General features: G+C 42.5%; 1 protein-coding gene across 9 annotated transcripts in view; it reads left to right on the top strand.

Annotated features, from left to right (window-relative positions):
- Positions 1-23,971, top strand: part of ADAM22 (ADAM metallopeptidase domain 22) — a 191,113-nt gene that overhangs the window by 103,969 nt on the left and 63,173 nt on the right. For all 9 annotated transcript variants that reach the window (XM_058678094.1, XM_058678093.1, XM_058678096.1 and 6 more), the window contains exons 5-7: positions 14,071-14,153; positions 17,940-18,003; positions 19,109-19,178. In XM_058678094.1, the coding sequence (XP_058534077.1) occupies positions 14,071-14,153; positions 17,940-18,003; positions 19,109-19,178 (217 nt within the window). The remainder of the gene's footprint in view (positions 1-14,070; positions 14,154-17,939; positions 18,004-19,108; positions 19,179-23,971) is intronic.

The raw sequence follows: 23,971 nt of genomic DNA on the forward strand, positions 1-23,971 counted from the left end.
CGTGTATCCGAACATATTTCATTCCTCAGTATACCATTGCTGTCTTTGGTTTTCTACTAAAGGAAGTTTAATTAACTTCCCCAAGACTTTGAAGCCAGAAAGCTCAGCTCCAGAATTTGTGTTATTATTCATAACAGCATACTCTCTATGGAAGCAGATAATACGAGTGGCAGAGAAACTTGAATGCCATCGTTGTAACAGCACCAAATGTATAATTTACCATTTGCAGTGGCATCTGCATTAGCAATTACTTCAGCAAGCCGTGAGGTACAGATGAAATTGATTCAGGTATCAATTATTGCAGCATAAGAGTCCCATTATTCCAAAGAAGAGCAAGGACCTCCTGAGGCGTGCTGTTTTCATATTCTCTTAGGATTTATTTCTAATCCTTTGTTCTCTATGGATGTCAGATTGTATATTGCTTATTACAGAGGAACTCTGTGGTCTACATCATTCCTGTTTGCAATATGTTGCTGAACTGCATATGATAAACATATGGCTCAGCTCTTAGCCAGTCTTATGTGTAAATTTAGTTGCATCTGGATGAAATGTGTAGTTTTATAGGCAAAAGTAACTAAGCTGAGATATATCTTCATTCTGCCAAAAGAGTAGATCAGAATTCCGCTTCCTCCCCTCTCCAGCACACACATACACACACACACACAGAGTAAAAGACCTGTACAAATCTGATAAACTGTTCAAATAGATGCTTGCTTCCTCTGCTTCAATAACATCAGTTTATTGCAGTCATGTCTCCTAACTTTATTTTTTGTGTCCACCACTAGGCATCTCTGTATTTTTTATGAGCTTGATGTGTGTGCATTTATTTTCCCCTGGCAGGCTTAGGCAGACATATGCTCCTCTCCCGTCTTGCAAGCAGTGTGGTTTCAGATTCCATAATTGAATTCCCTTTGCCTTATAGTAAAAAATTCGTTGGATATTAGGTAAATTTTGTTTTCCCCGGGGACTGAGCAAGGTTGCTGTAGTTCCATCATCATGTATAATGCATCAGCTGCCTTAATGGCATTGTTAAGATCGCAAGTGGTCTTAACTCTGTAGCCTGAAGAAAATATATTGGCCTGTGACCAGTTTGTACAGGTCAGGAATCTCAGCTACGACAGTTAGATAAAATGCGAAGTGACAGCTGCTGTCAGCGTGGGCTCTGCTCCGACAGCTCTGTTTGCAACCTATTCGAGTAGAAAGCCCTCTTCATGTTGTTTCCGATGGTAAGATTTTAATTTCCGAGTTCAGTGTCTAAAGGGTTACTTTCAACTATTCATATTCAAGAAGTTATCCATAAATTTAAAATAAAGTAGCACTAACTAATGATATTGCTAAATATAGAACTAATTAACTATTTTATAATAGGCTATCTTTTCTATTTTAATTCTAATTGTAGAGCTAACATTTTCATTATATAATATCTTTTTTCAACTCTTCTGTCACAATTAAAAAAAAGAATGAACTATTATGTTTGAACAGGACATTGCTTTTGACAAGTTTTAGCTGGGTTGAAGCAAAAAATATATATATATTTCCTTACCGTTTCCCCAAACTACAGTTATTTTTTATTCATCAATAAAAAGTTTTATTTCCTAGTGAACAGTGAATAAGGAAACACTGTAAAAATAAGAACAGGTGATAAAAGAACTAAGAACAGCTATCCTGGATGCGAAATGGTTTGAGTGTTTCTGGCTCTGAGCCATTCTTCAGGCTTCCACTTGACCTTTCCTGCAAGCTGCCTCTTCTCTGTGCCTGCGAAGCAAAGAAGGAGGTGTGTGGAAACAGACATGAGGATGCCCTAAGGGGCTGCTAATATCCTAGGCATGTGAAGTCGATTTTCTAAAAAATTGTCTTTTTATTTATTGATTTTAAAAGCAGGAGTGAGGTGGAGGGGTGAGAGGGAGAAAGAGAAAGAGAGAGGAAACCCAGAATTCCATCTGGGTCTCCCATGTGGATGGCGGGGACCTAAACGTTTGGGACATCCTTGACTGCTTGCCTAGGCATATCAGCAGGGAACTAGATTGGAAGCAGAGCATCTGGGACTTGAAGTGGCACTCCATTATTGGAAGTGGGCATTCCAAGTGTCAGCTTAACCCACTGTGCCCCCAGTACTGGCCCTGCATGTGAAGTCTCCACTGGCTAGAAAGCTGATGTTTGGGATTTGTGACCAAATAGGGAATCACCTGTGTTCTCAGAAAGCCTGTGTGTATTCTCAGGCCTCTCCTGCGTTAAGCAGAGGTGGGTTAGGTGCTTGCCCTTTGCATAAGGATCTAGCTGAGTACCATCTCATGCAGCGCTTGCCCCGGGTCTCGTGTTTTAAGAGCCACTGACATCATGAACATAAGTCCCCACAACTCTTTGCAACTCACTAAGAGAGGTGCGCTTGTTACCCTGGGAACATTTAATGGGAGAACTGGTTCAGTCAGGTTACTCACGAAGAGGAAATGAGAAATTCTGAACTTTGAACACTAAATTACAGGTAGGTGAAATGGAAAGATGAGCTTTTCAGGCAGCAGAATTGGCATGTGCCAAGGCCCCGGGACCACAGCCTAGGGTCTGGTTGCGTGAGAAGAACAGAGAGAGACCGATAGGCTGTCGTCGGAGTCAGAGTGGAGCGTGTGGCACAAGATGAAGTTATAAAAACCCTGAGTGCACGCTGCAGTTGAGAGGGCCAGGTACAGCCTCGAGGGAGAGGGACCGAGAGAGCCTTGGACTCCAGGCACAGGTGACTCTCGGGCTTGGTTTCCATCTTCTTTTGGTCGTCTGTGACTCTGGAGATGTGTTTGTAACTCTCTCTGGAAGGCAGAAGGACAGTGATAATCTCCCTGAGCTGGGTCATCAGGCATTACAGAGTGGTCAGATGTCTGGACAGAGGAAGAATGGCTCCCTGGGGTCTTGCTACCTTTCCAGTTAGGTAAAAACGTAAAGATTTTCTTAGGCAGAATTAGCAGATGCTACCAGTCCTTCCTTTGCTGCTGTGACCTGTGAAGGCAGTAAAGCCTAGGGGACCTGGAATATCATTGGGGAGCTACAAGGACCTAACCTCAAATCCCGGCTTTGCCAGTTAAGGGGTGGCAGCCTTGAACTGTGTAGGTAGGACTTCTGCACTTCCATGTCCTCATCTGATGCAGCCAGAGCTCTTGATGTGGGGAGTGCTCTGTCCATGTTCTGACGTCAGACTGCAGCAGGGTGGCAGGTGGTAAGGACGTTGTAGCTCGGTGGCTGGTGGCTTCTCCCCATTCCTGCTGCTGGTGTCACGGGGAGCACTCGGCTCGCAGAGCTCCTCCACCCTTCACTCCCGCATGAGGTCACCTTCTGTGCCTAGGCTGCAGGTGCTGTCTCAAGGCACCCCAAGAGAAGCTCGGGGAGAACTGGTACCACACGAAGACTCGGCATTTAGCATAATGCTCGTATGTACAAAACACCTATCTGTGGAGGGAGAAAATGAATGACTGCACATGTCAGGAGATTGTCCAGTGTGACATGTCTGGGACAGCGTCCTCCTCCTGAAACAGCACACAGTGACATGGGAGAGATGAAACCAGCTAGCAAGCCCTAGCCACTCCCCTGCCTTGCCGCCTGCCCCCTGTACAGAAGTTCACACTCACGTGGGTTTCCTTGCTAAGGACTTTTACAACCACTTCTCCATCAGCTTTCATTTCCAGTTAATGAAATACCAGCAGGTGATCTCTGACAAAAATTCCTGTGATTTTGGAATATTTCAATCATATTCAGAAATTATATTAAAGACCTCTATGTATAGATTTAATATTTCCTTCAAATCAGGAGCTGGAGGCAGTACAACCCAGGTGTTCTGATGTAGTTGTAGGATGCAGGCTCACTCAGTTTATTTTACTTACTTGAAAAGCAGAATCACACAGAGACAGAGATGGAGAGTCCTCAGTCTGCTGGCTCATTTTCCAGATGACCACAGTGGCTGGAGCTGAGCCAGGTTTACACCAGGAGCCCGGAGCTTCTCCCAGGTCTCCCATGTGGGTGCAGGGGCCCAACCTCTACTGCTTTCCCAGTCCACCAGCATCCCATGCAGCACGTTAACCCATGCCTCCCCTCTTACGGACTCTTTGTCAGCAGGGCAGCAAGAGAGAAGAAGGTGCTCTGAGGAAGCCCTTTCCTGGCAGGCAGGTGTTTTTTGTGTATCCTCTTCAAAACAGAGCCGATAGGAGGGTGAATGGTTGGAAATGAAAATACAAGGAGGCATGCATTCATGGTAAAAATGGAGAAAAAGCAATTTCCTTTTGTCTCCCCACATCAGATTTTCATAGAGTTACCCTTATTTTCTTAAAAGTCAAGCAATAATAATAAAATTCATCATTTCTCCTGGAATAATAATCTTATTTTTTCTTTAAGTATGCTCATCTGTAACTTCTTTTTCTGTAACTGCCTTCTTTTTTAGTTACATTTCCTTGTTAGTATTCAAACTGTTACAGCTAAAGATTTTAGGCAATATATTATGCTCAATTATGTATGTATGCGCTTTGTGCTAAAAAAGCTATTTAGAGTTATACACTTAAATTTTATTATTTGTGAAAAGGTACAGTGATGTAGTGGTTTCCTGGATAGAGTTATAATTTCCTGAGTTTGTAATTATATAGTCACTGTACGTGGTCCACATTGATTTTCCATTCTCCCAATTTAGAACAGCATCTCGGAAAACCCAAGTGCAATTTGTGCTTTACAGTAATTTGTTGCTGAAGAGCACTTTGTGGGAAGCTAAACTTTTTTGGTAGTCTGGTAAGACATTTACTTTGTTAGTGGGCGTGTAATGATTACCTGACAGCTGAAAAATAATGTCCGTTGACTGTTCTGTGGTTAAAGATAAGCAATTTTGGAAGCTTGGTTTGACTTAATAATAGAGTAGCAGATCAGGTCTTTCATATTATTTGTGTAAAAATAATGATGAATATTTTTAAATGGAGCTCACTAGAATGGCTGACTGAATGCAAACTAATCTTATTAGATGAGTAATAGTCATGACACCTCTAGTTTGTATGTCTGAGCCAAGCTGCTCAGAAGCCAAAATCCATGGATTAGGAATATGAAAGCTACTTGAGCCTGTTTAGAGGGATAAGCTGGACTGCACTGGGCAGTGTTCAGCCCAAAATTATTTCACTTGTGATCTGAGAATCTGCACTTACTTGGAAATATTTTCATATGTAGTCAAGATAAGATCATACAAGAATATTTAAAAACAATCATGGAAATGAGATTAAAATATAAGCCCTGTGCAGAAAGATTGAAATTGCATTGATTTCTCATAAAGAAACTTTCCATGAGTTTTAAGACCACTTGGATGTGTGGATTTCAAAATTTCACCACAAGCCCTTAGACATACCCCCAAACCAGACCCCTGGGTTATGACCTGGTAGGGGACGTTGAGAGGCAAAGGCGGAAGCAGACACATGGAGCAAGCAACCCGTGAAGGCGGAGGTAGAGACTGCAGGGATGCCCTGAAGAACCGGGACCCAGAGGGCCCTGGCAACCTGGGAGTGGGGAAAGGCAAGGATGCGAGTGTTATCTGGAACCTTCAGAGGAAACAGGCTCTGCAGTGCCTGGGTTTCAGATTTCCTGGCCTTCAGGGATGGAGGGTAAATTTCTACTGTGTAAACCATTCAGATTTGGGTCATTTGTCCTGGTGGCCCTCACAGACGAGCACAGGAAGTGTTTTAATAGTGTGAGATCAAAGGATGCACTGGCACTTGTTCGTGGGAGGGGGAACAAGCCTACACGGCTGGAAACAGTTGCTTCTTCAAGGTCATTACCTTATGATACCTGGTAGCTGTAACCCCTGGGAACCACCAAATCCCCATTTTCATACTTTGCAGTCATCGGCTCACACTGTCCCAACACATCAGGGTAAAGAAAGGATACTGCCCAACAATGCAATAGATATGAGACTCTCTTGTGGGTTCTTGTTTTTAACCCATAAATTCATAATACAGTTATGGCTCCTACATTTTGTGATGTTTATCATCCACTGGTAATAAACTTCTTTATCATTTTTATTTATATACTTTTTTTCGTGTCTTCCTTTCTTATGGAAAGTTCTGCTGTAAAGGAGCTTCAAAAAGCTGATGAAAAATGGAATTAAAAGTTTTTTATTTTGGGGCAATTTTTTTAAGACCATGCATAGGTTTTTCATGATACATATTTATCATGAGCTTTTGGAAGGTCTCCATTCTTGCTATACATCTTTTATATGAAAATTCTTTCCCTTTTGTAACCTACTTTTTAAAAGAAGTATTTGTGTTTTAACAGAGGATGTAAAGCTGCTTCCTGCAATGCCAACATCCCAAATGGATGCCAGTTCATATCCTTACTACTCTGCTTCCAGTCCAGCTCTTTGCAAGTTGGCTGGGAAAAGCATTAGATGATGGCCTAACTACGCTCACATGGGAAACTTGGACCTTGAAGCTCCTGACCTTATCCTGGCCCAGTGCTGGCCATAGCCAACTGGGGAGTGAACCAGCAGATGGAAGATCTCTCTGTCTCTCTCTCTCCTCTGTGTGTATGCGTATGTGTGTGTGTAACTGATTTTCAGAAATTTATTTATTTTTTAAAAAATTTATTTATTTTTACTGGAAAATCAGATTTACAGAGAGACAGAAAGAGATTTACTTACTTATTTTGAAGTGCAGAGTCACAGAGCGTGAGGGAGAGATAGGAACAAAGTGAGAGAGAGAGAGATTTCTCTATGTACTGGTTTGCTTCCCAGATGGCTGCAACAACCACACCTGGACCAGACTGAAATCAGGGTCCAGGAGCTTCCTGTGGATTTCCTATGTGGGGTCCAAGGCCTTGGGCCATCTTTCACTCCTTTCCTTAGGCCATTATCCAGCCTTCCCAACAAGGCTGCTGGCTCTATAAACATCTTTGAAAGGATGGTCCAGGACCATCTCAGGAAACAACGAGTTCTAGATTTTACCTTGGGGACACATGATGCAGCAGTTCTTTCAGTATTACATTGTTGCATTAACAGTTACATTTTTATCTTGGTGATGCTATGGATCTCCCCTGGCCCCCAAGTCCTTTGGAAACTTCACAGTGTTGTGGCAGGCATTTGCCTAATGGTTAAGGTGCTGCTGCTGTGTTCCATGCTGGCGTGCTTGGGCTCCAGCCCTGGCCCTGCTCCTGATTCTAGTTGTCTTCTAGTGCAGACTCTGGAAGGTTGCAAGTGATAGCCCAAGTGGTTGAGTCCATGCCACCCAGTGGGAGACCTGGGCAGAGCTGTTAGCTCTGACTTTAGCCTACACCAGCCCTGATCAATGCAGCAAGCATTTTGAGAGTGAACCAATAGATGGTAGAACTCTCTGTCTCTCATATAAGCTAAATAAATTAAAAATAAAATCTATTGTGCTGATTTAAGGTCTAGGAAGTATCTGTTCTTCCTCTGAACTTCTGTATTGCATAGACTGGTATTTTGGGGATCTATGCAGTATTGTAAGTCTTCTTATGTTTCTATATGTGGAAGCTGTGCTCAAAAAATCTAAATACTGTTTACTGTTGCTATCGATTCTAAAGGAATGAATGCGACAAATAATTAAACATGTTACTCTGGACTGGATCCTAGAACAGAAAGAGGAAATGATTAAACTGGTCAAATCTAAATGTTCAAAGTTTAGTAAATAGTCAACACAATCGTGTCAGTTTCTTGATTTTAATAAATGTACTAAGAAAATATAAAATATTAATAATGGGAGGCTCTGAATGTGACTTTTTACTTGATGTTATTCCAAAATATAAAAAACTACTGAAACAAGAAAAAATAGATTATTGAAAAAATCAAAGGTAAGCAGCTAATCTTTAAACAAAGAATATTTTTTTAAAAATATATTTAATTTTATGAAAAAAAATCAGCTACATTGTACCATGTTTTTCTGATTTTGGCAAAAACAAGTAAGGACTGAGCTATTCATTAGTACATATTATGGTACAGTAATCCATGGATTGTTGGCATTTGAAACCACATTATGATGATTCTATTCTATGTTAACTTACTGTAAAGTAAGATTGAAATGGTCTCTGCTTTTCTTAGGGGATCAGTGGAACCAGACACTTCGATGCTGTGTCCCTGAAGAGATGTTTACTCAGTGTCCCTTCTGAAGCTCTGGTCTGATTCTTGGTAATCCTAGGTTAGGGATTGTTGCCAGGGTAGGTTGCTGATGCTTTTGCATATAGGATTGAGCTTTTCTAGGACTTGTCTTCCTACAGATAGTCCAGAGAGATTTGGTGATGGAAATTATTGTCTGGAGACATTGAAAAATGACCTCTCCATCCTACCCTACCCCCACCGCCAGGATTTTGATGAAATTGGTGTAGAGTGAGGTTTGGTATTTGGTAAGAGCTTCCCACAGGGTATTTATGAGCACCTGGGGTTGAGAAGTGCTGTGTTGGAGCAGGGTGAGGCAGGCTCCCCCTGGGGAGGAGGGTGAATGGAGAGCCCCAGAAACGTGAGGGTGGTAGCTTTTCTCTGGAGATATCTGTCCCAGTCCTGCCCATTTTAGAGTGACCAGCTCATCCTGACTTGCCTGTAACTTCCACAGGTGTAATGCTGAAAGACCAGCATCCTGAGAAATACTATATCCCAGGCACTGGGACAGGTGATCCCTCCAGCCCCTTCAGTGCAGTCCATAGCATCCTGTACACTATATCCTGTAACCAGCACCTACAAGTAGTATCTCTGCTCTCCCTGGTTCTGTGCATGGCAATATTTGTGCATATACTTATTTCACCTCTCATTTTGCTTCTGATAAAACCAGCTGGTTCTAAGGCAACAAGAGAGGCAGTTGGCTATTTATATCCTTTCTGTTTTGGGAAAGATCTGCTAAGAAGTAGGGTACGATTTCAGTGAGCTCAGCCACGAGGAGCTCCAGAGTCTGAGACAGGTGTAGTGAGAAGGGGCTGTGTCCCAACTTTGGGGTACATTGAAATCACCTTGCAAGTACACAGAGACATAGGAGGCTGGGCCACACCCCCAGAGCTTCCAAGTCCTAGGAGAGGCCTAAGATTTTGCATATCTAACAAGCTGATGCTAATGCTGTTGAGCCTCCTGCTTTTGAGAGCAAGGACAAAGAGCCTTGACTTTGCATACTTGGGCTTGAAGGGTTCTCTCAGTCCCTGTTTTCTCATCTCATTAGTCACCATAAACTGTCACATAAATCACCTGACAGCATGGCCAGGGTAGGCACTTCCGTTCTCTGCAAGATCTGTCTTTCTGGTATCTTCTGTGTGGGGATGGCTTTGTCTCAAATACTTTTCGATTCTATAATTCCAAATATGATCAAAAAATTACCTGGGGAACCTTGTGCAGCTATAAAAAGCCTGGGCCCTTATCTCCTTGGAGATTCTGACCCAGCGGGACACCAAGCAAGGCCTCAGAATCAGTGTGTTCAAAAACCTACTGCCTGGGCCCAGTGAAGCTGAAGTCCTTGCCTTGCAAGTGCCAGGATCCCATACGGGCACCAGTTCTAAACCCAGCGGCCCCACTTCTCATCCAGCTTCCTGCTTGTGGCCTGGAAAAGCAGTCAAGTATGGCCCAAAGCCTTGGGACCCTGCGCTTGTGTGTTAGACACAGAGGAGGCTCCGGGAACCTTGTCTTCGGATTGTTGCAAACATTTGAGGAGTGAATCATCAGATGGAAGATCTTCCTCCCTATCTCTCCTCCTCTCTGTATATCTGACTTTCCAATTAAAAAAAAATTAAAAATAAATCTTAAGAAAAAACAAACCCAATGCAGTGACACTGAGTCCCTTGGGGGAGTGGTGCTTGGAGTGGCATATCTCTTGTGTAGGGTTTGCAAGCCTGGCAGCGGCTCTGGAGCATCAGGGCAGGCATATGCTGAGGCTTGCCCCAGAGAATGTGACTGGATTGGTTTGAGTGGTGGCGTGAGTGCAGAGTTTTCAAAGACCACTAGATCAAGCCAAGGTCAAGATCCACTGCACTAGTAAAGCAAACTGGAATAGCATTTAAAAATGTGGATTTGGGCCCAGTGCAGTAGCCTAGCAGTAAGGTCCTCACCTTGAACTCCCCAGGATCCCATATGGGTGCTGGTTCTAATCCTGGCAGCCCTGCTTCCCATCCAGCTCCCTGCTTGTGGCCTGGGAAAGCAGTCGAGGACGGCCCATTGTGGGAGACCCAGAAGAAGCTCCTGGCTCCCGGCTTCGGATTGGCACAGCTCCAGCCGTTGCTGCAGCTTGGGGAGCGAATCATCGGGTGGAAGATCTTCCTCTCTTTCTTTCCTCCTCTCTATATATATTTGACTTTGCAATAAAAATAAATAAATCTTTTTAAAAAATGCGAATTCTTGGCTGTCTGAGCTACCTGAACAAACAATGTGGGCAAGAGACACCATCAACATCACTATAAATCAGTCCCAGAAGTGCTGAAGTAAGAGAGTTGAACTGTAACATCCATCATTCAGTAAATTTGCAGGTCTCTTCCCCTCATCTAATCATACTGTGTGCCACCTGCTGGGAGCTTCTTCTGGGTCTCCCACATGGGCGCAGGGGGCCCAAGGACTTGGGCTGTACTACACTCCTTTCCCAGCCGTCAGCAGGGAGCTGGATCAGAAGTGGAGCAGCCAGGACACTAACCAGTGCCCATGTGGAATGCTGGTGCTACAGGTGGAAGATTTAGCCTGCTAAGCTACTACACCACTGCACCGGCATCCCGTGGGATTTTCATTGTTTGCTAACTCAGACTGTTTAACTTTTTTGTGTTATCATTTCATCTTTTTATACTAATTCACAATGGATTCTATTTTTCTTTTGACCTCTTGCTGGCTATTTAACGAAAGTGTGGTATGTCTTTCAGTTTTACAAATGATTAATTATAAAAATTATAGGAACCATTTTATGTTTGTCTATTTATTTATATCTCCTTGAAAAGCAGAGTGGGAGGGAGGGAAAAAGAGAAATTTATTCACTCGTTGCACTCCCCAAGTTCCTACAATGGCCAAGCCGAATTCAAGATGCCAGAGCTGCAAGCAGGCCTCCCTGGTTAACGTCAGGAACCCAGGCACTTGGGCCACCATCTGCTGACTCCCAGGATGTGTTATCAGAAGCGCGCCATAAATAAATAGATATCCACAGACTATTCTCCACAGGTTGCAGAAGTTAAAATGGCTTCTCTTTCAGAAGGAACTGTAGCTTCAACAGTGTGTGTAGAAGGGAAGGCTTTTTACTCATCACCAAGTGCTGTCTGAATTTTGACGATTTTTTTCACCACTAGTGCATGGCATTTTAAAATAACAGATAAAAATAATTTTTCGAGCATTAAAAAGTAGTGGAATTCAGTTCAACTTCCTGATGTAGTATTATACGAATTAAGAAAAACTTTTCACAGTATATACCATCTCTGTCTTGGACTAAAATATAGTTACCTTGAAGAAAAAGAAGATGTCATTAATTTGAATAGTTAATTCTGGATTTACAGTGAACAATTTCTTACAAACATCATCACACAAATCAATCTTTACCGTTAGTTGGAATCAGTTCCATGTGCCACCGGTTGAGAATCCAAACTGTGGAGATGAGCCTGTGTTTGTGCAGGTGGGCACCCATCAAAGGAACTTTCTGGGCCTTTTTGTTTTTTATTCTGAGATAAGTTCCCCTCCACCCAAAAATGTCTTCTGTAATCTAATCATCCAACTTACCACAGTAAAACATGAAAACATTTTAAATGTTTGTATAATGACTTTTTTTCTGTGATTTAATATGTGTTCACAGGGTTGATATTTTAAAGAAAGCTTTAATAATTTGCAGATTTCTCGTACTCTGCCACTGACATGCTTCCTCCACCTGTGCTGAGTGACTTGATGCTGATGATGTAATTCTTGCTGTTATCTTCTTCATTTCCCTGCTTTTCCTTTCTTCCCTTTCTCCTGTCCGATTGTATGACTCTTAATTCTGAGCCTGCCTGAAAGGGTTAATCCTGGTTTGGCATACAGAACTGTTTTCAGTTAAATTCTGTCTCCATCCAGACAACTGACTACATACCTTTCATGTTTGGCCAGCACATGACTGGGTTGTTGATTCTGGTCCAGCTCACATGTTCAGGAAACCCACATCATCCAAATCACATCCTCTTATGTCTGTATTATCTAATTTTCTGGAAAAGCCACCAGTTGAAAAGCCCCACCTAAGATTTTTTTTTTTTTTTTTTTGCTTTTAAAGACTTTTTTTTTAAATTTGAAAGAGAAAAGGTGAGAGAGAGAGCTCTTCCATTTGCTAGTTCACTCACCGAATGTTCTCAAAGGCCAGAGCTGGCCTTTGGGGTTGCTGTGTGTACCTTCCCAGCTACTCCCCAAAGCTGAAAGTCCGCAGCTCCTGGGGTAATCTGAGGAGCAGCAGTCTCAGGCAGGCTGCTTTGTCTGGGATTCTGGTGAGCAAATTCGTCCAACCCTGCTCCACCTTCCTTTCTCGGATTCATTCCCCTTCAGGTGTGGAGCTCTGAGCATTTGGAGTCAGGTTATCCTACAGTCAAATGGTGAAGCAGGTGGCATTTGTCCTTTTAAGGCACCGTTCTGTGCTTCTTGTGTTTCTGTTCCCATCTCAGGGAGCCAATTTAATTAGAAGCTTCCAGTCATGGAGAAAAAAGATTAATGGGGGGAGCAGGAAAAGGTCTTTTGGAGCAGAGCAGCTCAAACTTTAATATGCAAATGAATCACCTGAGGTATTTGTTAAAATGCAGATTCTGGGGCAGGACCTGGGAGTCTGCATTTCTAGCAAGTTTCTGGGGAGGTTAGTGCTTCTGGTTTCTGAGTGCCAAGGCTGTGGATTTACCTTAGTACCTTTTCTAGGAACATTTAATTAAAAAAAAAAAAAATGAGTCTACCAGTACAGGTTGAACATCCCTTGTCTGAAAATCTGAAATTGAAATGCACTAGATCTGAACCTTTCTGAGTGGTGACAAGATGCTCTAAGTGGAAAATTCTACAGCTGACCCCATGGGAAGGATTCCATCAAAATGCAGGCATAAGTGTTGCATACATAAAATTACCTTTCTGCTGTACGTGTCAAGTGTCTATGAAACCAGTGAATCACATGTTTGGACCCTGAGATTTCTGATTGTGTATACACTGATATTCCAATCTGAAACAACCAGAAGTATGATAGACTTCTGTTTCCAAGCATGTTAGCTAGAGTAGTACAACTGACTACTAGAAGAAACTTTGTAATTTTTTTCATTTTGTAAAAAAAAAAAGATTTATTGAAGTATTTGAAGGGCTGAGTCACAGAGAGAAGGGGAGACACAGCTGTATTTCACCCGCAGATTCGTTTCCCAGCAATCAACAAAGACCAGGACTGAGCCAGGAGTCGGAAACTCCATCCAGCTCCTCCGTGTGGGTGCAGGGGCCTACACACTTGGGCATCCTCTGCTGCCTGTTCAGGCACATCAGCAGGGTGCTGGTGGGTTGTGGGGGAAGGTCTGGGTGGGTAGTAAAGCAGATGGGACATCCATATGGGATGCTGGCTTTGCAGGTGGCAACTTGACCTGATGAGCCACAATTCCAACCCAAAATGTCACAATTTCAAATCCTAGCCCTAGGCTGCTTCCTGGGAAATCCCTCCTTATTTGAGAAGAAAAGTGTTAACAACAGTCAGATTTTAGTACAGACACTATAAAAACAGGTCTCTGCTTTCAGTGTGATGTGGCGAGTCTCAGCATTCACATGTCCTTTCATCGTGTTGATGCTGTAGGTGGAGTCTTGCATAACTAGAGAGAATGGTAACTAAACTTTCTTTGGCACAGTGGGAAAGATACACACCTGACTGATGAGTATCACAGTATCTGTGACTTTGTCATACCAGTTACAGAAGAAGCAAGTGAAGTCAACTTTTAGCTCCCTGTCTTTTGATTGGGAGTCAGCTCCCTCGGAGTGCTGTTGAGTACTTCTGTTAGAAATGGTTGGCCGTGGTCGTCAGAACCCTTGAGCAGTGTGTCGAGCCGGATGCGTGGGTGTATGCTGCGACCAGAACCCCATGGGAGACGACGCTCTGCAGTCTCCCTGTGATGGCCAAAGCTCATGTTTTCTGTTTCTGTTCTCAGGGAGGAGAGCATTGTTACTACCAGGGCCGTATCCGAGGAAACCCTGCCTCGTTTGTTGCTTTGTCAACCTGCCACGGACTCCAGTAAGTGCTCAAAAACGTTATTTGTACCATTTATCCTTTCAGTAGCTTAAGGTTCTTAATTTATACTGCCCTGTACCAAAAATGCCTATTTCATATAAAAAAATAATTTTGGATCTGCTATTTCCCCCTCCCCCTCTGAGGCTTATAACTCAAGAAGCTTTTAAAATTAAAGGTGCAAAACCCCAGAGACTTTGGATTATAGCGCATCCCGTAGTGATATCAGAAACATTTTTCTAATTTCAGCCAAATTCAAATACGAGTGGCTTGGATGACTTTGGTTTCTGTTTCCGTGAGTGTTTAACCCCTTGGTACCAGTCCTTGATGTGGGTTTCTGTATAGCTGTGGGTTGACAGGAGGTTAGAGAACCAAGCAAGGTTTTAGTGACAGCATCAGGAGTGGAAGTCTGGATTCTGCAAAGGCTTTGTAAAAGTACTATTATTAAACACATTTCCTTGTGCTTATAGAAACATTCTCATTTAAAAATAAACAGGAAACCCAGACCATGTCTGCAGTCAGGGTTGTGCACAGACTTTGCTGTCTGTTGGGTATATACCCCTCTGGTCACCGTGAACTGTGACTTTGGCGTTACGTTCTTCACCCTGGTTGTGGACAGAAGTGTTTTGGAGCAGCGGCACTAAACCCTGGACAATGTTGGCTTCCCAGTGACAGCGGTTTAGATATGAGGTGCATTTATTTTGTCCATGACTCATCCTTTAGAAATTGCCTGATCCATAGGGAAGGTTTTTTTTTTTCCCTCTTTTGTTCTTTGATTTACTGAATTCAGTAGAGGAAAATAAAGCAGAGCAGATTCATGTGTCTGCCATATGAACCTGAGGGCACGCTTTTTTTCAAAATTCAAAGACCGAATAGACATTTTTGTGTGTTTGCTATTATCACAAAAATCCTGTAACTATGGGAACCCTAAAAAAATGGAATTAAATGTGAGGTTAGTGCCCTCTTGTGGAAACTTGTGAAAAGGCTGTTTTCTTCGGAGAGCTTGTTTCAATGCAGCTTTAATAATTTCATCGCAATTGGCTTGCAATTCTTGGTCCCAGCTATTTTTTTATTCAAGAATTTTCTATTATGAATTGAGGTATATCTTATTAGAATTTATGTAAATGTAGCAAAAATGTGTGAATTTTCACAGCACACATGACATTTTTTACCTGTTAATTAATGAATGCTGACATTGTGTAATTCAGAGGACCAGACTCCTCTGGGTGTAGCTAATGTCAGGATTTGCTCTAGTTTACACTGTGAGCATGATGCTTAAACCCTGTCAAAAGAACTGCTCTTCCTACTGGATATTAACATAATGTGAGGGTGAATAATATCCTAGGTATTGAAACAGAATAATCTGCTTGCATTAATTTGTGTTACCATGTGAAGTTTGGCAAAGTGTGACAAGATTTTCTGGGTGGGCCTGGCCATACTTCTACAGGGCAGAAAGGGTGTTTGCGCCTGCATTTGGTCTCCTGTTCTGAAAAGGATACCCTCTGCTTCCTCAAACATATGTTGTGGATAATAGCTTACAAATTGCATCTGTTTGTCTCTAAGTTCCAAATGCATTGTCTTCCAAATTCTGAAAGTGCACTTGGGATTGGAAACTCTGCAGATGTGGGGACATAAACATGGAGGACATGTGGAAGATGTTACAGCAGGGATGAAAGAATTTGGATAGAGGCAGAACATGGAGACTGTTATAATTATAGAGCAGGGGAGCCAACCTATATCATTAAGGTACCAGGGACAAAAAATACTGTTCTGTATTGAACAGCTGAAGTTATGCATTGATGTCCACCTGGAACTGAACAATCACTGCAAAAGTTTAGATTTGTCCCCCTCACAGGCATGAATGATAACACAAGATCTTAAAAATGTATGTATTTATTGAGCCAAGAGACAGAGCTGTCATTGCCTAGTTCACTCTCCAGTTGCCAGGACCGGCTGGGTAACCAAAGTGGGGGAGCCAGGTGTACCACTTGAGTGGCAGGAACCCAGTCCCTTGAGCCGTGATACCTGCCTCTCTGCATCAGTGACAGACACAGAGACACGGATGGGGAGAGGTATATCCTCCTTCTGAATGGCTGAATCTGCCAAGGCTGGGCCAGGCTGAAGCCAGGGGCCCCTATCCGTCTCCCATGTGGGTGGCAGGGACCCAAGTCCTTGGGCTGTCAACCGCTGCTTCGCAGGGTACACACTAGAGAAAGTGGGGTTGGAAGCCAAGTAGCCAGGCCTTGAAGCTGGCGCTGTGATGTGGGATGCAGGCGTACCAGGTGACGTCCACCCTGCACACTCTGTTACAGAAGCATCAGCATGTCCTGTTGATGTGTCCAGACTTTGGCCCCCTCTCTCCACAGCTGCCATTGCCTGCTTGACTTTGTCTTCCCTCACCTGGATCATTGCCACAGAGTCTCTGCTTCTAACCTCGCCGTCCGAGTGACTACTGCTACACAGCAGCCAGGGTGATCACTTTAAAACTCGAGGGAGAATGTGTCTTGCCTTCTCTCTGAACCCTTCACTGACACTTTGTCTCTTTGAGGGACAGCCAAGGCCCTCAGAAGGCCCCCTGGTCCATGGCCTCTGCCACCCCTCACAGGCTCTGTTCCAGCCATGTTTCTGTTTGACTCTTTCTGGACATAAACCAAGAGTCTCTCACCGTGGGTTTGGTCTGAAATGCTCTCTGTACAGATACCCTTATGGCCCACCCCTTCACTTGTTTCAGGTCTTTGCTTAAGTCTCATCTTTTCTGTGAAGTCCTGCTCTAAGAATCCACAGTCCTCTTCCTTGATTTCTCATGCTTTGTCCTCTGGTACTATTTATAGCCCTTCTTCACTTTATTTTCCTACCATAGAACTGACCAGCATCTCATGTATGCCCCCGTTTGGATCCTGTGTTTATGTCTTGTCATCTCTGGCATACCGCTGAGTGCCCTAGGGGTGGGCAGTGGGTCTGTTTAGTTCATATATTTATGGAGTACCCCTTAGTGTCCAAGGGGTGGGCGGTGGGTCTGTTCAGTTCAGTGCTGCTGTGTCCAGCACCTATAGCAGTGCTTTTTACTGGTTTCCAGATGAGTGGATGTTAAATGAATGGGCTGAGGCAGGTGAGAGACTGCAGTTGGACAGTCCATGGCCATGAGCATTATGCCTGCTCTGCTCCTACAGGTTATGTAATTTGGACAAGTTACCTCACCTCTTGGGGCTTTGACCTCCTTGCCTGTAAAATGATGACAGGTATTCTAGTTTGTGGAAAAGATGACATGAGTGCCAAGTAGCTAGCTCATCACAAGCTGTTCAAGTGCAGAAACTCTTGTTTGTAGAGGATCTTCCTGGGGTGTGGTAGGAAAGCCTGTCTCAGTGTAACCCCTGACAATCTGCATCGAAACCACTTGTAATTTGCTGAGAATCTACTGCCTGAGACCCAGGGGTTTGCTGGGTAGCTGCTGCCTGAGTCTCACACAGAACTCTCTGGAAGGTCCTAAAAGACCTGTATTGTTATGTCACCCGCTCTCTACCCACCTGTTGACTCTTTGCAAATTACAGCCTTAGAGTCGTATGGTAGAGGGAAGGGTAATAACGCAGCTTGTGTGTGGGCCTCCAGAACCTCAGATCTTATTCGAATAAGGGAACTCTGCAAGCACAGGATGTGTGTTGTGTGGTCAGTTGGTGGGGTGGCATTGGCAAAGGGCAATGGGAGTACCTGGCCCTCTGGCTGCTGCCGACTTATTGGTGATCTTGCTGTGAAGTAAGTCTAGCCACACCTAAATTCTTTTCTTGTCCTTGGCAGTGGGATGTTCTATGACGGGAACCATACATATCTCATTGAGCCAGAAGAAAATGAGACATCCCAAGTAAGTGCCCCTTCTGTTGTCCGGCCCTCTTGGATTGGGCTTCACTTTGTGACCTGGATTAGCCTTTCTCACCTGTTCACAGATGGCATCTCCAGACACAGTCACACTGGTATTATGGCTTCACCAAATGACATGGACCTGCAGCCTTTCGTAGATCAATTACACAGATGGATGAATTTTTTTTACCCCATTTTCCCTTTGTTTTTTCCCCCATTTTTCACTCCATTTTCCCCATGTTTTCTGTATTTTTCTCCACTAACCATTGCCTTTAAGGCTCTTTACCAATGAGGTTCATAGAAAACTGATTCTTAACTCTCTACCTCACTTTGCTTAAAGTATCTGCCTTCTCTAGGTTAGAAAGACTGAATTACTGATATAGTTGAATGATAAATAATATACTCCTACCAAATAATATGGTTTGGGAAAGTGTCTGTATTTTATATTATTTTCCGAGAGCCCATTGCTGGCTGTCCTATCCCTTTGCTTGACAGTCTCATCATTTTAAATAATACACTGAGACCTGAGTATTTATGATAATCTGTTTTTAAAAATTAGATGAAGCTGAATGAGATTTTATGAGTGTCAATTACTTTTCTCTTAAAAGAAACACCTTTCATCTTTATGTCTTAATCTTCAGTGTAGCTGTGTGACACCTGAATTTTGGAATAGGGTCTGCCCTGGGCACACACAGCACCAGTCATCCACTCCCCAGTGCATGGCTAGTTGATAGCCCTGCAGGCTTTACTACGTTATCTGGCTGTTAAAAGGGGGCACTGATCTGTGAAAAGAATCAGTCATAAGGAAACAAGAACCCATTTATTCCCCTTAGATGTCTTATTTTTCCTTGGGGAAATAGGTCTAGTCATTGATTTTCCATTACTGCAGGCCTTGCCTTCTCTCTCTTTTTAGGTGCTTTGCTTCTGATTGGTTGTCACTCTAATGTTGGGAAAATAGGAGAGTGGGTGGAGGGGATGTGCTATGGCTGTAAACCCAGGAATATCTAGTCAGGCTGTGGTTCGTTTAAGGGTCTCCATATCTCCTGGCATGACCGTGAACAGCCGGAAGTGGCTGACTGTGCTTACCCTCGCTTGCTTGTGTCTTGCAGGAGGATTTCCACTTCCATTCCATTTACAAGGCCAGGCTGTCTGAATTTCCTTTGGATGATCTGCCATCTGGTATGACATTTATGTACTGACTCTTTGTTTTAAAAAGCAACTTCAGTAATTCATCTGATGCCTTAGAACTAATACACATGTGAAATATCAGTAGCCCACAACTGCTCGTGACATTTTTTTGCATAAAGTTACATAAAGAGGGCGAGTAAAATGCTAACTGGCCTCTCATTAATAAGGGATGAATTCTGAAGATATGGCTTATTAAGTGCATTGAAGGAAAAATTAACAGTCAAAGTCAGATACTACTGGAGATACAAAGTTTGAAGAATTATTGACATGTAGAAGTAAAATATGTAAACTCTGGATGAAATACTGGTTCTGTGAACATAGGAATGAATTTCTTTTCCTTTTTGTTGTTTTCCTCATTGTGTTAGTCCATTCACTGTCTTTGCACAGTGTGTGACACTGTGTACTTTACAAAGGATGCAAGTCTGGATGGTAGTTCTGCAGGCTGGCAAGTCCCAGAGCAGGTGCTGGCACCTGCATGCCATCTTGTGAAAACCTATGCAGAAGGTGTCACACAGTAGGCAGAGCAGGTGTGCCAGCTGCAGTGTGTTTGATGAAGCCACTGATGTCACCCAAGGACCGTACCCTTGTGAACTTATTCACAAATACTTTGCTATAACACCATATGCAAATACCATCAGTATGGGACTTTGATCAATAAGTCTTTAACACAGAAACTTTTTGGACCCAAGCATAGTATTCACTTCTCTGCTTTTATGTTTGTTTTGGCCAGAACATTTTAAGAAAAAAAAAACTAGTATAGACCAACATTTTATTTTTATTATATGCTATTTTGAAACTACTGTTTTCTACTCACATGTATTTATAGGTGCATTCATGGAGAGCTGGTGGTTTGAGAGCTGCCCTCAGCTCGCACAGGTTGAGGAGCAGTGTGCCTTCCTGTGGCCTCACTGGTGGAGCAGGGCGCTGTGGGCACGTCTGTACCCGGCCTGGAGCAGGGTGCTGTGGGCACATCTGTACCCGGCCTGGAGCAGGGCGCTGTGGGCACGTCTGTACCCGGCCTGGAGCAGGGCGCTGTGGGCACGTCTATACCCGGCCTGGTGCGCTCATCCGTGCTTTCCTTGTGATAAGATGCCGATTTCTGGTGTGGAGCTATTTCCTCCTCTCCTTACGGAACGCTATCTTCATGTTTAATCCCCTTATCATCTTTACAGCAGTTCTGTATGATTCCTACTTTTCCATTGTGTGAAGAAGCAGAGCCCCGAGCTGTTTTCCTTTTACAGGGTTTACACAGCTACGAGAGGGCACAGTTGGGTTCTGGGTTGTGACACTGTGAAAATGTTCCCTAGGAGACAGGCAAGTGAGGGGAAATGGGAGAGTCGCGGATCTAAGACCAAATCCCAAGCAAGCGCATAGAAAGTTAAAGTTTACTGCTTTAGAAAGTTAGAAGTTTAAAGCATATCTTCACCTTTTCCTAGTACTCCTTTGTCTCTTAAATAAGACTGTCTGGCTTCCTGTTGTGTAGAATTCACTCTTGAAATTTTTGCAAGCAAAAACTCCGATGCTCTGGCTTGACATGAACTCTTCCTTCTGTAACTTTATGAAACTTTATGATTCCCCTTAAGAGAAGAAAATAAATCAAAGCTAGCTGCCTGAAAACTACAATTTAATGGATGTTACTGGAAGCAGCCAGCATTAATTAGTATTTAAAGTAATAAATATTCTCCCTGAAGACTTTCTTGTGGGCATGTTATGATACAGGCTTACCAGATTTCTTGAGCTTTGTTCAGTACAAACTTTGGAAATGACTCAGCAGTCTTATTATTAAAATGGTTCTTAGGCATATTCTTTGGAAACTTAGGTTTGCCTCAATTATTTGCTATTTTTCCTTTCTCCTAATTTTGTACAACAAATCCCACTCTTAAGATGGAGGTTGGAATTGTCAATTTTTAGAGTAGATTTTTAAAATTACTGTGATTAATGAATTAGAAGAAAATGAAAAACAACTAAATGTTAGAACTCCGGTTTTTGTGAAATGAACTTAAAAGTAAGCGTATTTGTTTTAGGTTGGGTGCATTTAACTGGTTTGTGGATGATCTCCATCTTAATCTTATTTTTGGCTATGAGCTCTCAAGACTACTGTTCCTAAGAATACTTTTCGGGAAAAGCTTGTTTATTTCTGGTGATCCCTTAACATCCAGTTCTTAATTGAAATGGTCCAAGAGCCAGTGTTGTAGCAGAAGGAACAAAGGCGTGGTAATGCCAGTGTCCCGGGGATGCTGGCTTGTGTTCCAGCTGCTGTACTACGTATCCAGTACTCTAGGAGAAACGATGGAGGCTGGCCCAGGTACTCGCGGCCATGAACCCAGATGGGAGACTTGGAAGAAGCTTCTGACTCCTGACTTCCTTCCGGCCCAGAGCTGGCTGTTGTGATCATTTGGAGAATGAACCAGTGGGTGTAGATCTCTCTCTGTCTTCCCATGTCTCTCTCTGTAGCTCTACGTTTCAGTGAGTCTTTGAAAAGTTAGAATGATTGGGGCAGGCATCTGTGAACTAGTGGTAGAACTGCCACCTGAGATGCTGGCATCTCATATGGGTGTTGGTTTGTGTCCTGACTGCCCCACTTCCAACCCAACTCCATGCTAAAGTCCTGGGAAAATCAGCACAAGATGACACAAGTGTTTGGGCCGCTGTCATCCATGTGGGAGACTCTTTGGAAATTCCTGGCTTCTGGCTGCTGGTTTTGGGCTGGCCCAGTGTTAGGTGTTGTGGCCATCTGGGAAATGAATTTGTGGTTGAAAGATCTCTCTCAGTCCTCCCCTCTCCCTCATTCCCTCCTTCTACTGCCATTTTATAACTTTGCCTTTGAAATAAATAAATAAGTCTTAAAAAATGGGAATGGTGGTGGTTTACTACATAAAGGAGGAAACACACCACCACTAATTTTGTTGAAAGGAAATATACAAATTTGGGACACTGCCCAGTGAGCTCTGACACACAGCTCCTGTTGCAATGTGGAGCATTTCCTTTCTGTCTGTAGCTTCTCTGCGCCCTTCCCAGTCAGTGCCTCCCACCTCTGTAATCCTATTTCTGATTCACATATCATATCTAGCTTCCTTCGCTTGGTATATTCTAGGTTGTTTTTCCATATGAATTATAGGACCAGCTTGACAGTTCAATAATTTTTCTAGGGTCTTGACTAGAATTGTGTAAGGTTAATTGGGAAAAACATACATGAAACTATTTATTTAGAACTTTGAAATTTTCTCAGTGTTGGGCTGCAGTATAGCTGGATGATTGTGGGCCCAGGTCTCCTAGATTTGTGATGTTGTTGTGTCACTAACACTCTAGTTGCATTGGATGGTTCAACTGAGAATTCACTTCTTACCTCACTCAGATGGCTGTTGGCAGGATTGTTAGGTCTTCCTGAAGAAATATACTTTTATCATTATGAAATATTCCTTTTTCAAGGATCATATTTATTGCCCTGATGTTACATTGTCTGATATTAATATTTTCAGCGTAACTTTCTTGATTAATATTTATAAGGCATAATTTTTCATATCTTAAAGTGTCCTCTTATAAACTGCATATAGTTAGGCCTTGCAAAAATGGAAATCTGACTGTCTGTGACTGTTAGCTATAGAGTTTGGCCTGTTTACATTTAGTGCAATCATTGCTGTGAATTGTTTTAATGCTGTCATTGTATTTTTCTATTTGTTTTGCCGGTTCATTGTGAGAGAGCTTACTGCTCTCCTTGCCATCACCCCTGTATTCTCAGGCCATGATTTCCTCAAGTGAAGCCTAGTGGGAGGATTGAAAATGAGTTGATTGAAGTAGCCAAAAAATAAATCTTCTTGTCCTGATTCATTAATCAGCTTCTTTGATTTCTATAACCATGATTATTTTTCCATTGTGATTGTATTGTTACACTACCTCATAATCATATAGAAAAGGAAAAATTCAGAAATGTTTTGTGTAGTTAATGTCTACTGATCCAGTTAAAGTAATGAGAAAGAAATTTAGATAAAGTCACTTAAATGAATCTCAATAACAATGGTAAAGTCATAAAAATCATTTAAACTTATTTTGTAGTTATATAAATTGATACATAGTGATTTTTTTCCCCATGCATGTATAACTGCCTGTGCGAACAGTTGTGTAATACTTTGGGGCAGGAGTGTGATTTCAGAGAACTTTTTGGTTTCTACAGATAATACCTAATAACAACAGTTATGCTTCACACTGTCATGTAACGCCGCATGTCAGACACCTTCATGTCATTCAATCATGTCAAAATCTTATGAAATAGATACCATGGGAATGAGTCCAGCTTCTGCTTCACTTCATAGGCATATCCTCCATTTTAAATAGGCTTGCTTTTAGCCAGAGTTAAATCTATATGCAGAAACAATGGATATTAATTTTGACAGGTCAGGGGAGATCAGATTTCACTTCTGCTCCCAAGATGAGAAAAGTCAGGCAAATTTTGTTACAGGTGAAGAAGTATGTCAGTTAATTGGAAAATTAATTAAAAACTTGAGTGCTCTATAGTAATTCCTTAATAAATCATGAGCTTATAAATGTGTGATTATTCCACTTGTTTTTTTTGTGTGTGTGTGCTCTTCTTTCACTTATTTTGCCCTTGAAGATTGGCTGTTTAGAAGTCTGTCAAAGATGTGATTATATTTATAGGAGAAACATAAAAAATTTTGATACAAATTATTACAAGAATGATATGAGATCTTGTACATTATATTCACTCATTGTTTATAATAACTGTCAGATAACATCTTATAATAATGGTCTGTGAGGTCATTAGTGCA

Source organism: Ochotona princeps, chromosome 20 (genome assembly GCF_030435755.1).
Source record: "Ochotona princeps isolate mOchPri1 chromosome 20, mOchPri1.hap1, whole genome shotgun sequence".
Lineage (NCBI taxonomy): Eukaryota > Metazoa > Chordata > Mammalia > Lagomorpha > Ochotonidae > Ochotona > Ochotona princeps.